The sequence below is a fragment of the Pristis pectinata genome, chromosome 4, assembly GCF_009764475.1.
Source record: "Pristis pectinata isolate sPriPec2 chromosome 4, sPriPec2.1.pri, whole genome shotgun sequence".
NCBI classification, from domain to species: domain Eukaryota; kingdom Metazoa; phylum Chordata; class Chondrichthyes; order Rhinopristiformes; family Pristidae; genus Pristis; species Pristis pectinata.
This window is the reverse complement of record NC_067408.1, coordinates 63,866,665-63,879,530: the sequence shown is the minus strand read 5'-3', so window position 1 is coordinate 63,879,530 and position 12,866 is coordinate 63,866,665. Positions and strand designations below refer to the sequence as shown.

Here is a 12,866-nt window from a genome sequence, read left to right as displayed (position 1 = left end):
GTAAAACAATACACTGCCTTATTTTATACAAACTGCTGAATCCCATGTCACAACAAGGACTTGCTGCTCTGTGCCCCAATTTAGTCAATTACAGTGAGCTTCCCCTTTGGTACAGGTTAAGCTCATTTTATCAGTCAGTGTTCTTTGACCTCAAGCCCCTTCTCCTTAGAGAATAAAACCTTGCTATTTCAGTCTGACTGTTCCAGAATCGATCTCCACACAAAAGACTTCTCCAGAGAGAGATAAATTGACACTGGCAGGTCACTCAGCTCTGCCTGTCACTAGCTGGTTTGCCAATTAACCAATCAATGGATAAATACCAAAACCTCCCTTTTGGAGGAGCCTTTGCCTCAACTGTAGCCCCACCCACACAGGGTGAAGTTATCCAATGAACTGGCCCTCAAAGAGCAGGAGAGCTGGTGTGTCCTTCCTGAGAACAGCCCACGACCTGGGACTTGGTCACACAATGACTAAAGGTAGTGGACTTGGTCACCTTCACACTGCTGTGGATTCTGGGAGCGCCCAAGACTATAAGACTAGCCCTCAGCAGCCATGGTGAAGAACCACCTCCTGACTTCACCCACAAACCTCTCCTAACTTCACGTCACCTTGTATTTGAAGAAACTGCTTCTCCATATCATCCACCAAATATTTCAAACATCTCTGTTTCCCCACATTTCGATGGCACATCAAATGGTGCAGCACAGGAACAGGCCCGCAAAGTTGTGCTGAACTAATTAAACTAGTAATTAAACACCTAACTACACTAATCTCTTCTGACTACACACTGGCCATATCCCTCCATTCTCTGCAAATCATGTACCCATCTAAGAGCCTCTTTAAACACCTCTATCGTATCTGCCTCCATGACCACCCCAGTAGCACATTCCAGGCACCCACCACTGTGCAAAAAAAAAACTTGCCCCACACATCTCCCTTGAAATTACCCCTCTCATCTAAAATGCATGCCTTCTAGTATGAGACATTTTGACCCAAGGAGAAAGATACCATCTGTCCACGCCTCTCAATCTTATAAACCTCTATCAGGTCTTCCCTCAGCCTCTGCCACTCTGGAGAAAACAACCCAAGTTTGTCCAACCTCTCCTCATAGCACATGCCCTCTAATCCAGGCGGCATCCTAGCAAACCTCTTCTGCACCCTCTCCAAACCCTCCACACCTTTCCTACAATGGGGCGACCAGAATTGAATGCAATACTCCAGATGTGGCCTAACTGGAGTTTTATAAACCTGCAACATAACCTCCTGATTCTTGAACTCATGTCTTCAACTAATAAAGGCAAACATGCCATACAACACCTTTACCACCCTACCAACCCGTGCAGGCACTTTTATAACTTACCTCCTGGTCCCTGGAATCATTCTGGGAATCCACCTGGCACCCCTTAACCAGTCTAACGTCCCGTTCCCGGGGGAACAGAGTAAGGCCGTTGAGATGTGAAGGGAAGACAGATAAATAACGCAAGAGACAGCAGCCAGGTGAATGGAAAAGGAGGCTCGAGAGGGTCAAATGGCCTTGCCCTATCCCCAGTGTTGCTATGAATGCCTCTGCATTAAGACCCTGACATCTACTGGACAGCAAAGACTTGGTTCCCATGTCACCATGGAACGGCCTGAAATCTAGAAGCATCAGTTCATCAAAAATCACAGCCTGCAACCACTTTCTCCCCATGACCCCTCCCCGGGCTGTCTCCACACTCCCCGTCCCTTCCCACTGATCCATCAGAAGCCCGGCCCCTCGCACTTACTTGGGTTTGCGGGAAAGAGCGTGCAGCTGGCACAGTGGATGATTTCCTTCACTACTGGTAATCCCTGGGGGACCGCTGGTCGCAGTAAACTTAGCCCGGTCATCGTCGGGTTAACTGGGGCCATCCCCGTCACGAGCCCGAGGCTGTGTTCGAATGCAGGCACGCAGATGGGATCTATAAACACAAGACCGGCGTTACTGTTGCACTGCTGTGGAGACATCGTGCGTGATCGGCTTCCAGGATACACCACTCGCAAAATCCCCGAATCACCAGCTCCTTGGCAGAGCACAAACCATCACCCCTCACCCACTGCCTCTTCTTGCCCATTCACTCGAGCCGTCAATGTTCAGTCACTAGAAATGTCACTAACCTGTTTACCGAGCACCCACTGCATGCTTATAATTAACAGGTAGATACAGGGCGATGTGGGATCCCCAGGGATTGGTTCAGTCAATGATCCCCATGTGGGAAGTGCGATGCTCCGAGGAGCAGAGTCGGGAGAATTAGGTCACCGTTTTCCAAAGCTGGTTTGTTGTCCATCACTCACAGACCAGCCTCCTGCTCAAAGGCCTGCTCTGCAATTTAAAGGGCCCCACCCACCATGGCTCAATGCAGGGACCCGGGTCAGGCAGATACCCCCATTCATCTACTGGCTCCTACATACTGCCCCAGCACAGTAAAACTACCCCCACCCCAACCAGCGACTGCAGATCCCAATTCACTGACCCCCCCCACCCTCACCCCATTGACCCTACCAATCCACTGACGGACCCACCCCACCAACTCACTGACCCGACCAACTCACTGATCCGACCAACACCTACACTCACAACCCCTCCCGACCAGTGGCTGCAGACTCTCACTCACCGAACCCACCCTTCCGACTTACCAACCCCATCAGCCCAGCGGCAGACCACCCCGACTCACTGACACCCACCCCCAAGCACCGATTGTAGCTGAATCATCAACTCCCCTCTCCCGGCATCCCCCATCTCCCTCAATCCAGATAGCGTCACCCCTCACTCACCCACCAACCACCCCTTAACCAGTGATTACAGCCCCTACCAGTGATCCTTTACCTGTGTCACTTTGCAGAAGCTTTGCCCCAGGTGGATTCATTGACCACCCCCTCACAGGTCTTCAGGGCTCGGAGATTTTGCACAACCTGCCCAGCCCCCAGCCACTGGTGCACCAAGCCGAGACTGAATTGAAGGCCACTACAGTCTCAGGCGGCTGCGTTTAGTGGGCTCTGGGCTACCTTCTCCCTGTACCTTTGCCTCTGCTGATCCATGGTGTGAGGGGTATCTGTTGGAAACCCCCAGCTATCAGGTGGTGTGGGGTGGGAGGTACGGGACAGGGTGGTCTCAGCCTGAACAATGACCTGCTCATAGAAAAGTTTCAGAAATTCTCCGTACAAAAAGGTTCACCATACACTGAAGAAATGTCTCATCTTCTCATTCCTACATGGCCTACCTCTTACTCTATCCTGATGTCCAGGAATATCTAAAGATCTTTTGATCTCCGTTTTGAATAAACTCACTGACCGAGCCTCCGCAGCCCCTTGGGTTAGAGAATTCCAAAGGTTCATCACATACTGAGCAAAGAAATTTCTGCTCTTCCCATTCCTATCTGGCCTATATCTTTACTCTGAGACTTGCCCCTTGTTCAAAACTCCTCACCCAGGTAAAACATCTCCCTGCATCCTTCAAGAACACTGTTTCAATATGATCTCTCATTATTTTACACTCCAGAGAGCATGTGATGGAGCATTTGACGGCTCTGGGCCTGTACTCAATGGAGTTCAGAAGGATGGTGCAAGGAAAGAGTTAAATTAGCCAAAAATCATTTCTGATTCCTCCTTAGTATGTGCAGTAGTGTGTAACACAATGTGGTTGCAAGACAAAATGGTGTCAGCTTGGAATGTGGGAATGTTTTGAGAACCTACGGGAGTACAGATGCACATCTTTGAGATTAGATACTGGTGAAGAAGGTTTTCTTCTTTTCAGGCCTGTTGTCTCTAAGTTAGGTGTTTAGGCCGAAGGTCGCGAGTGATAAGAAGGTACAGGCTGGTATCACTAAGGAATGGAAAAGTACTGGGGTAAAAGTTATGTTATGTTTTTGTGGGGTATAAAAGGGGACACCTTCTTTGTGCAAATCAGGACCTTCCCTTAGGCACAGAGAGAAGGCTGTCGGACACCCGAGGTTCCCTTCAGTATTGTTTGGTTGATAAGTATTATTTTGCTTCCTTCTGTATTTTAAGTATTCTTCTTACTTTCTGTATTTTATTCTTCATACAACTCTAATAAAGTAGTTTCTATAAACCTTTAACACATGTCTTGTGCCTCCTTTGTTTGCGAATACCTCTTGCTGCTGAATCAGGAAAGAACAAGGAATGAATTTTAAAATATTTTCGTTTCAGATGGGGGGGGGGGGGGTGAAATTTCATTGAAACCCACCGAATACTGAAAGGCCTGGATAGAGTGGACGTGGAGAGGATGTTTCCATTAGTGGGAGAGTCTCGGATCTAAGGGCACAGCCTCAGAATAAAAGGGACATCCTTTTAAAACTGAGATGAGGAGGAATTTCTTCAGCCAGAGAGGGTGAATCTGTGGAATTTGTTGCCACAGAGGGCTGTGGAGGCCAAGTCATTGGGTGAATTTGAAGCAGAGCTTGATAAGTTCTTGATTGGCAAGGGGGTTAAGGGTTATGGGGAGAAGGCGGGAGAATGGGTTGAAAGAAAAACAGTGAGCCATGATTGAATGGCACAGGAGACTCAATGAGCTGAATGGCCTAATTCTGCTTGTACTTACGGTCTAACGTGGCCCTCGTCTGTTCAACCTCTCCGTCAGTGGATTGGTGGGTTGGGGACTGTAGTTGGTGGTCGGGTGGGTTGGCGAGTGGGGGTGTAGGTCTGTCAGTGGAACTGGTGGGGTAGTTCAGGGAGCCATCAGAATTGGAGTGTGAGAGCAGTTCACATGCCTGTGTGTGAACCTGCTGACTACCTTACTCAGTTCGTACACAGCTCAGAGTAGAGGAGCTCTCCCTCACCTGAGCTCAGTTGCCACGTACATTAACCACCAGGTCAATGTAAATTGCAACTAGGCTCAGGCACTATCAGCCTGACCCAGGTTCGATCTTGACCTCTGGTGCTGTCCATGTGGAGTTTGCACATTCGCCCCATGACTGAGTGGGTTTCCCCTGGGTGCTCTGGTTTCCTCTTGCATCCCAAGGATGTGCAAGTTGGTTAATTAGCCACTGTTGATTGCCTCCAGCGTGGGTGGGAGAGTTTTGGGGAGATTAATAGTTAGTGAGTTGACATATTCCTGATGGGTCAAATGGCCTCTTTCCATGTTGCAAGGAAGTAAGGAATGTGAGAATCCATTCAAATGGCATGGACCAATAATTGGTTTCACCTTGGAGAGGTCTCCTTTAATAAAATTCAACAGCTTCAAAACCAACTCTATTTTCAAATTTTCAGGTTGGTTAATACTTCATCATTATGTGCTCGTCATTCTCTCCTTCAATTTAAGAGCTCACTTGTCTAAAGACAAACTATCCCGTTTTTATTCTGATATATTTCCTTACTGTGATAAATGCAATAACAGAGTGGCTTCCTTAATTCACGTTTTGGACTTGTCAGAGTCTTAAAAAAATATTGGACAGAGGTCTTTCATACTTTTTCTGTACTTTTAAAAATAAATTTTAAACTTAATCATTTGACTGCACTATTTGGGATTGTTGGAGAAAAAGATATAACTTTGAAGGCTTCTGATTTACATATTCAGGCTTTTATTTCTCTTATAGCCAGGAGAGCAGTATTGCTTAAATGGAAGGAAGCTAGTCCACCTATGTTCAATGGTTACGGTATGTTATGTCATACTCAAATCTAGAGAAGATTTGCTGTTCAGTTTTTGAATCTAACTTAGACTTTCAAACCCTGTGGGGACCCTTTTAGAATTATTTTCAAATCTCTGATTTGGGGACTAAAACGCAGATATTAGCTGACTCTTATGTTTTTTTTTTAAGGTTTTTCCTTGCTGTTTCTTCTATCTAACAGCTTCGGGTCTTGGTAGTGGGGGTAGATTTTTTTTTGTAATAAAATATTTCAATTTTTTTTCCTTATTAACTAACTACTATATGTGACTATTGATTTAGAGTATCGTAATCCTAAGTACGACTTAATACAATGTTTTCAGTAGTATTTTTACTTTCTTTTTTGATGCACGTACTCTGTATTTTTTTTCATGGATTTAATAAAAATATTATAAAGAAAACCAAGCCTACCCGGTTGTGATCTGCAGTACAATAATTTATGGTGCAATAATTCAACATGTGCAACCACAAAATAATTCAGGCTGTTCCTGACATTGTATTCTGCTGACATCATTTCATCCGAGACAGATGTCACCACAAGTGAGCGTAGCCTGGATATGCAAAGCATGAGCAGATTAATGGGGCCTGTGTTTAGAGAACAGGAACACAAGGAGTACACGATTCATCTTGGAGGCTTTGGTTGGCAAGGGTCTGCCACAGCCCATCTGGAGTTGTGTACACAGTTTTGGGCGCAGTGCCCCAGAAAGGGCTTGCTGTCCTTGGACAGGTTCACTGGGAGTACAGCAACAATTCGCAAAACTAGTTCCAAGGATGGCGGGGGGTTAACAGTATGAAGAGAATTTGAGCAGACTAGGGCTGTTTTCTGGAGATCCTTTCGAAACCTGCAATGTTCTTAAAGGATGTAGGGAGGATGTTTTCCTTGGGTGAGGAGTCTAGAACTTGGGCAAGTCTCAGAGTAGGAGATAGGCTATATATGAATGGGAAGAGGAAAAACTTCTTCACTCAGTGTATGGTGAACCTTTAGAGTCCTCTCACCCAGGGGGCTGTGGAGACTCAGTCACGAAGTTTATTCAAAACAGAGATCAAAAGATTTCTGGATATTAATGGAGGGTAGTGCAGGAAATTAGCACTGAGGAAGATAAACCATGAATGATCTATTCCTGCTCCTGATTCTTACACTTTCTTGTTCTAAAACTGTTAGGACCCAAAGTGCTAAACTGAGGGACTCCAAAAGTTGGTGGAGTTGCAGACAGTGAAGAAGGTTGTTAAAGAATACAGCTGGATATAGATCAGATACGGTTGTGGGCAGAGAAATGGCAGATAGAGTTTAACCTGGGAAAGTGTGATGTGCTGCACTTTGGGAGTTAAATGCAAGGTGAAAGTATACAGTAAATGGCAGGACCCCTAATAACATTGATCTACAGAGGGGATCTTGGGGTCCAAGTCCATAGGTCCCTGAAAGTGGCAGTAGATAGTGTTGCAAAGAAGGCACATGGCATGCTTGCCTTTATTGGTCAGGGCATTGAACACAAGAGTCAGGAAGTCATGTTGCAGCTGTATAAAACTTTGGTTAGGCTGCACTTGGAGTACTGTAGCAACACAAAATGCTGGAGGAACTCAGCAGGTCAGGCAGCATCCATGGAGGGAAATGGAGAATTGATGTTTCGGGTGCAGACCCTTCCTCAGGACTGGAAAGAAAGAGGGAAGAAGCCAGTATAAAAAGGTTGGGGGGTGGGGGGGTGGTGGTGGGAGACTTGGAGCAAGAGATGGCAGGTGATAGGTGAATCCAAATGAGAGAGGGAAGATAGGCAGGTGGGGGAGGGGGCAGTGGGAATGATGCAAGAAGCTGGGAAGTGACAAAGGGCTGAAGAAGGTGGAACCTGATAGGAGAGGACAGTGGACCATGGAATAAAGGGAAAGAGGTGAGGAGGGGAGCCAGAGGCAGGAAGGTGTGGGTGATGAGGCCAGGGGGATAAGGGAAAACGAAGGGGAAAAACAGGGGAGTGGTAACCAGAAGTTGGAGAAATCAATGTTCATGCCATCAGGTTGGAGCCTACCAAGGCAGAATACGAGGTATTATTCCTCTAATTTGTGCCTGGCCTCAACTTGGCAGTAGAGGAAGCTGTGGACACTCATGTCAGTGCGGGAATGGGAATTGGAATTAAAATGGCTGGCCACCGGGATATCCTGGCTGTCACAGCGGACGGAGCGAAGGTGCTCGACGAAGTGGTCACTCAATCTGTGTTGGGTCTCACTGATGTCGAGGATGATACACCAGGAGCACCGGATGCAATAAATAACACCGATGGATCCACACGTGAAGTGCTGCCTCACCTGGAAGGGCTGTTTAGAGCCCTGAATGGTGGTGAGGGAGGTGGTGTAGGGGCAGGTGTAACACTTAAGAAGATTGCAGGGATAAGTGCCTGAAGGGGGAAAATCGGTGGGGAGGGATGAGCGGACAGGTGAGTCATGGAGAGAGCAATCCCTGCAGAGAGGGGAGGGGAAGGGAAGATGTGCCTGGTGGTGGGATCACATTGGAGATGGCACAGTTTGTGCAGAATATGTTGGATGCGAAGGCCTGTGGGGTGGTAGGTGAGGACAAGGGGAACTCTATCCCTGCTCTGTCTGGGAGGGATGGGGTGACAGCAGATGTGCAGGATATAGAAGAGATGTGGCTGAGGGCTGCAGTGATAGCAGTTGGGGGGGGGGGGGCGGGAGAGAGAAGAAAGGGGAAAAGAAGCCTGGTTTTCTGGAAAAAGAGGACATCTTGGAAGTTCTGGAGTGGAAAGCCTCATCATGAGAACAGATGTGGCGGAGATGGAGGAACTGGGAGAAGGGAATGGCTTCCTTGCAAGTGACAGGGAGGGAAGAGGTGTAGTCGAGGCAACTGGGAGTCAGTGGGTTTGTAGAAGATGTCAGTGGATAATCTGTCTCCTGAGATGGAGACAGAGAGATCAAGAAAAGGGGAGAGAGGTGTCGGTAGATGGACCAAGTGAATTTGAGGGCAGGGTGGAAGTTGGTAGCGATGTTGATGAAATGGATGAGCTCTGCATGGGTGCAGGAAGCAGCCCCAGTGCAGTCATCAGTGAAGCGGAGAAAGAGAAGGGGAATGTTGCTGGTGTAGGTTTGGAACATGGATTGCTCCACGTAGCCAGTGAAAACACAGGCATAACTGGGACCCATGCGAGTGCCCATGGCTGCACCTTTGGTCTGGAGAAAGTGGGAGAAGCTGAAAGAGAAGTTTGTTGAGGGCGAACACCAGTTCTGCCAGATGGAGGAGGATGGTAATGGAGGGCAACTGGTTAGGTCTGTTGTCCAGAAAGAAGCGGAGAGCCCGAGGCCTTCCTGAAGGCGATAGAAGTCTACACGGACTGGACGTCTGTGGTGAAAATAAGGCAGTCGGGGCCAGGGAACATTGATGAACTGGTGGAGACCACGTGAAGTGTCGCGGATGTAGGTGGGAAGGGATTGAACCAAGGGGGACAAGGTGGAGTCGAGATACATGTTCAGTAGGGCAGGAGCAGGCAGAAACAATGGGCCTACTGGAACAGTTTGGTTTGTGAATTTTGGGTAGGAGGTAGAAATAGGCAGTGCGGGGCTGGGAAACAATGAGGTTGGAGGCTGTAGAGGGGAGATCTACGGGAGGTGATGAGGTCGGTGCAGGAGACAGTGGTCTGATGTTTCTCAGCAGGGTCCTGGTTCAGGGTTGAGTAAGAGGAGGTGTCTGAGAGCTGCCATCTGACCTCTACGAGGTAGAGGTCAGTCTGCCAGACTACAACAGCACCGCCTTGTCTGTCGGTTTGATGGAGAGGTTGGGACGGGTGTGGAGAGAGTGGAGATCAGTGCGTTCAGAGGGTGTGAGGTTGGAGTAGGTGACGGATGGTGAAGTCGAGACGGTTAATGTCCCATCAGCAATTACAGATGAAAAGATCCAGAGCAGGAAGAAGGCCAGAGCGGAGTGTCCAAGTTGAGGAGGAAGGCTTGAGGTGGGAGAAGGGGTCATTGGTGGGGTGGGGGGGGGGGGTGGAGAGAATGGGGCATGGGAGGTAACAGAAGAGGAGCCTGGCATCATGGCAGGCACAGGGAGACAACGGTAAGGCCCATGCTGAGAACAGAATGTTCTGCTTCAGAGAGGGGAAGGGAGGATGGGATAGTGAAAACACTGCAGGGGTTGGAGCTGGAGTCAGGGGAGGGTGGAGGCTTGGAGCATCGTGTGCAGTTCTGATCGCCCCATTACAGGTGGATGTGGAGGTTTTGGAGAGGGCACAGAAGAGGTTTACCAAGATGCTGCCTGGATTAGAGGGTATGAGCTATAAGGAGAGGTTGGACAAACACGTATTGTTTTCTCTGGAGCGTCAGAGGCTGAGGGGAGACCTGATAGAAGTATATGAAACTATGAGGGGCATAGAAAGATGTTCAGTCTCTTTCCCAGGGTGGAAATGTCAAATACAAGGGGGTATAGGTTGAACAGGAGAGGGGGAACGTTTAAAGGAGATTTATGAGACACATTTTTCAAAGAAAAACAAGAGTGGTAGGTTCTTGCAATGTGCTGCCAGGGGAGGGGGGGGCGGTGGTGGGTTGGTGGTGGTGGAAGCAGATACAATAGCAACATTTATGAGGCATTTAGACAGACACGTGAACAGGCAGGGAATGGAAGGATATGGACCATGTGCAGGCAGATGTGTAGTTTAAATTAGCACCATGGTCAGTACAGACATCATGGGCTGAAGGGCCTGTCCATGTGCTGTACTGTTCCATGTTATCTGAAGTTTCTAACACCCCACTGGACTTTGCTTTTAGCTTATTTCAAGCTCAGTGATTCTCTCAGTGACACCCAACCAGCACAGCAGCAGGGGCTCTGACGGGGACAGGGGCTCCTACAACATCTGCATCAGAACCACCTCTCAATTTATGCTGGGCATCCTGTAGTGAAGCTTGCTTGGTCGAGAGTCCTACCCCAAGAAGGATAAGCCAATGGATCACCGGGAGACCTCACAAGTTTGTGCCCCCATGTCCAAGTATTATGATCACCGACACATGCCGTGAAATTTGTTGTTTAGTGACAGCAGTACAGTGCAAGACATAAAGACATAAAAATACCAGGGGCTGAATACAGACCTCCACGAGATAGGAATCCAAACCATGGTTACCTGATACCAGTGGTACTGGGGAGATCCCCAAGTTGTTCATGGCTGTGGCCCATGCAGTGGTGTCAGTGACGGACATGCTGATCTGGCTGGGTCCTAAGACTATGCCTTCCAAGCCTTCTGTTCCTGCAGAAAGAAGAGTTGTTGTTTAATTGTTTCCTAAATATATTGGGCTTCCCCTTTTCCTATGTTCAGTCCTGAAGAAGGGTCCTGACCCGAAACGTTGACCGCCTGCTTTTCTCCATGGATGCTGCTTGGCCTGCTGAGTTCCTCCAGCATCAGAGTATTTTTAATCTAGATTCCAGCACCTGGCCCTGTGAAGGTAAGGATACCAGGAAGCTGATCTGGTGTCTGTTGACTGTGGCTCAATGGGCACACAGTCACCTCTGGAGGTAGAAGAATATGGGTTCAAGTTCACTCCAGGGTTTTGAGAGCACAACACAGATTAGCTCCACTACCTGTTACTGAGGAGTGCCCCACCGCCTTAATTCCAGTGAGATGTTAAACCAAGGCTCCACCTGCCCTGTCCAATGCACCAAGAAGACATTGTGGCATTACTCTGAAGCCTTTCCTGAAATCTTCATCAACTAACACTCATTATTACTTTGCAACTTATGGGGGCTTGCTGTGCGCGAGTTAGCTGCTGTGTTTCTGATGCGGCAAGCATGGTAGCGTAGCGGTTAGCATAACGCTTTACAGTAACAGTGACCCAGGTTCAATTCCGGCCACTGTCTGTAAGGAGTTTGTACGTTCTCCCCATGTGTCTGCGTTGGTTTCCTCTGGGTGCTCCAGTTTCCTCCCACATTCCAAAGACGTATGGGTTAGGAAGTTGTGGGCACGCTATGTTGGCGCCGGAAGCGTGGCAACACTTGCGGGCTGCCCCCAGAACACACTACACAAAAGATGCATTTCACTGTGTGTTTCGATGTACATGTGACTTATAAAGAAATCTTGTCTTCTCTTATCTGACACAATGGTGACTACACCAGTGGCTGAGCTGGCTGGGATCGTGGAAGGTGCTTCAAGGCTTTGAATCAACTAAAAGAAGGTTCAGGCAAATCAGAGGAAATCCTCCTGCCCACCCCTCCTTTCCAGGCAACCTCATGACAGAAGCAAGTGTGGGTGAGTGGTAGAACCTGGGGATGGGGGGGGGGGGGGGGCAGAGGGAGTTGATGGGAACCTGAGCAGAGTAAAATGGGGTTCGTGGTAGCAGTGTAAATGGGTGCTCCATGGTCGGCACGGACTTGGTGGGCCAAAGGGTCTGTTTCCATGTTGTGTGACTCAAAGCAGGATCTAATGGGCAACAATAAGCATAAAGGAAGTTGGCAGAGGGATGGCAGAGCAGTCAGTTATTTGTGGGTTCATTTTACCGAGTATAGGTCCTCCCAGGTTAGGACAAGGTTTAGTTCTTGTGAACTGCTCGTAAACCGGACAGTTTGCAAGTCGGAAACGTGGCCACAAACAGAGTCCCCACATGGCAGAAGATCCCAGCAGTCCTAGGCAAATCCATCCCACCAGTCTCCCAAACATTCACTCGTGTGTACAGGCTGCAAGTCGGGCATTCGTAACCTGGCGAGGACCTGTGATACATTCAGACACATGCATTCAAATACACAATCTGAGCTTTATGGGGATACAGGATTAACTTATCGATGATTGACTGCAAAGCAGAACCCCAAGCTTTATCAGTGTCAATAACCTGACACAGAGGACAGAACCAGGAGCATGGATTAAGCTCTGTACATGTGACCCCAGTGCAAGTAAGAGAATTTAACAAATCAAAAAAAAACATTCATTGCACTGCTCAACAAAACAGAAAAAGATGTTCCCCCAGATAATAATAAGAAGAAATAGGAGGAAGAGTAGACCTTCTGGCCCCTTGACCCACTTCCACAACTCAGCAGCAACATGACTGATCTGACCCGATCTTGACCTTAGCTCCACATTCCTGCCCGTTCCCCAGAACAACTGACACTCCTACAAACCAAAATTATGTTGAATGTATTCAATGACTGCGTCTGCAGCTCTCCAAGAGAAGAAATTCCTCTTCATCTGTGTTTACTTGGCAACCCCTTATTCTGAAAGTACGCCATCAAGCCCAAGACACCCCTCCCCACTC

General features: G+C 48.2%; 1 protein-coding gene across 1 annotated transcript in view; it reads right to left on the bottom strand.

Moving 5' to 3' along the window:
* Window positions 1-12,866, bottom strand: part of enox1 (ecto-NOX disulfide-thiol exchanger 1) — a 208,690-nt gene that overhangs the window by 158,193 nt on the left and 37,631 nt on the right. The window contains exons 2-3 of the mRNA XM_052014133.1: window positions 10,751-10,873; window positions 1,767-1,940 (exon numbers count right to left, since the gene is read on the bottom strand). Coding sequence (XP_051870093.1) covers window positions 1,767-1,940; window positions 10,751-10,873 — 297 coding nt within the window. The remainder of the gene's footprint in view (window positions 1-1,766; window positions 1,941-10,750; window positions 10,874-12,866) is intronic.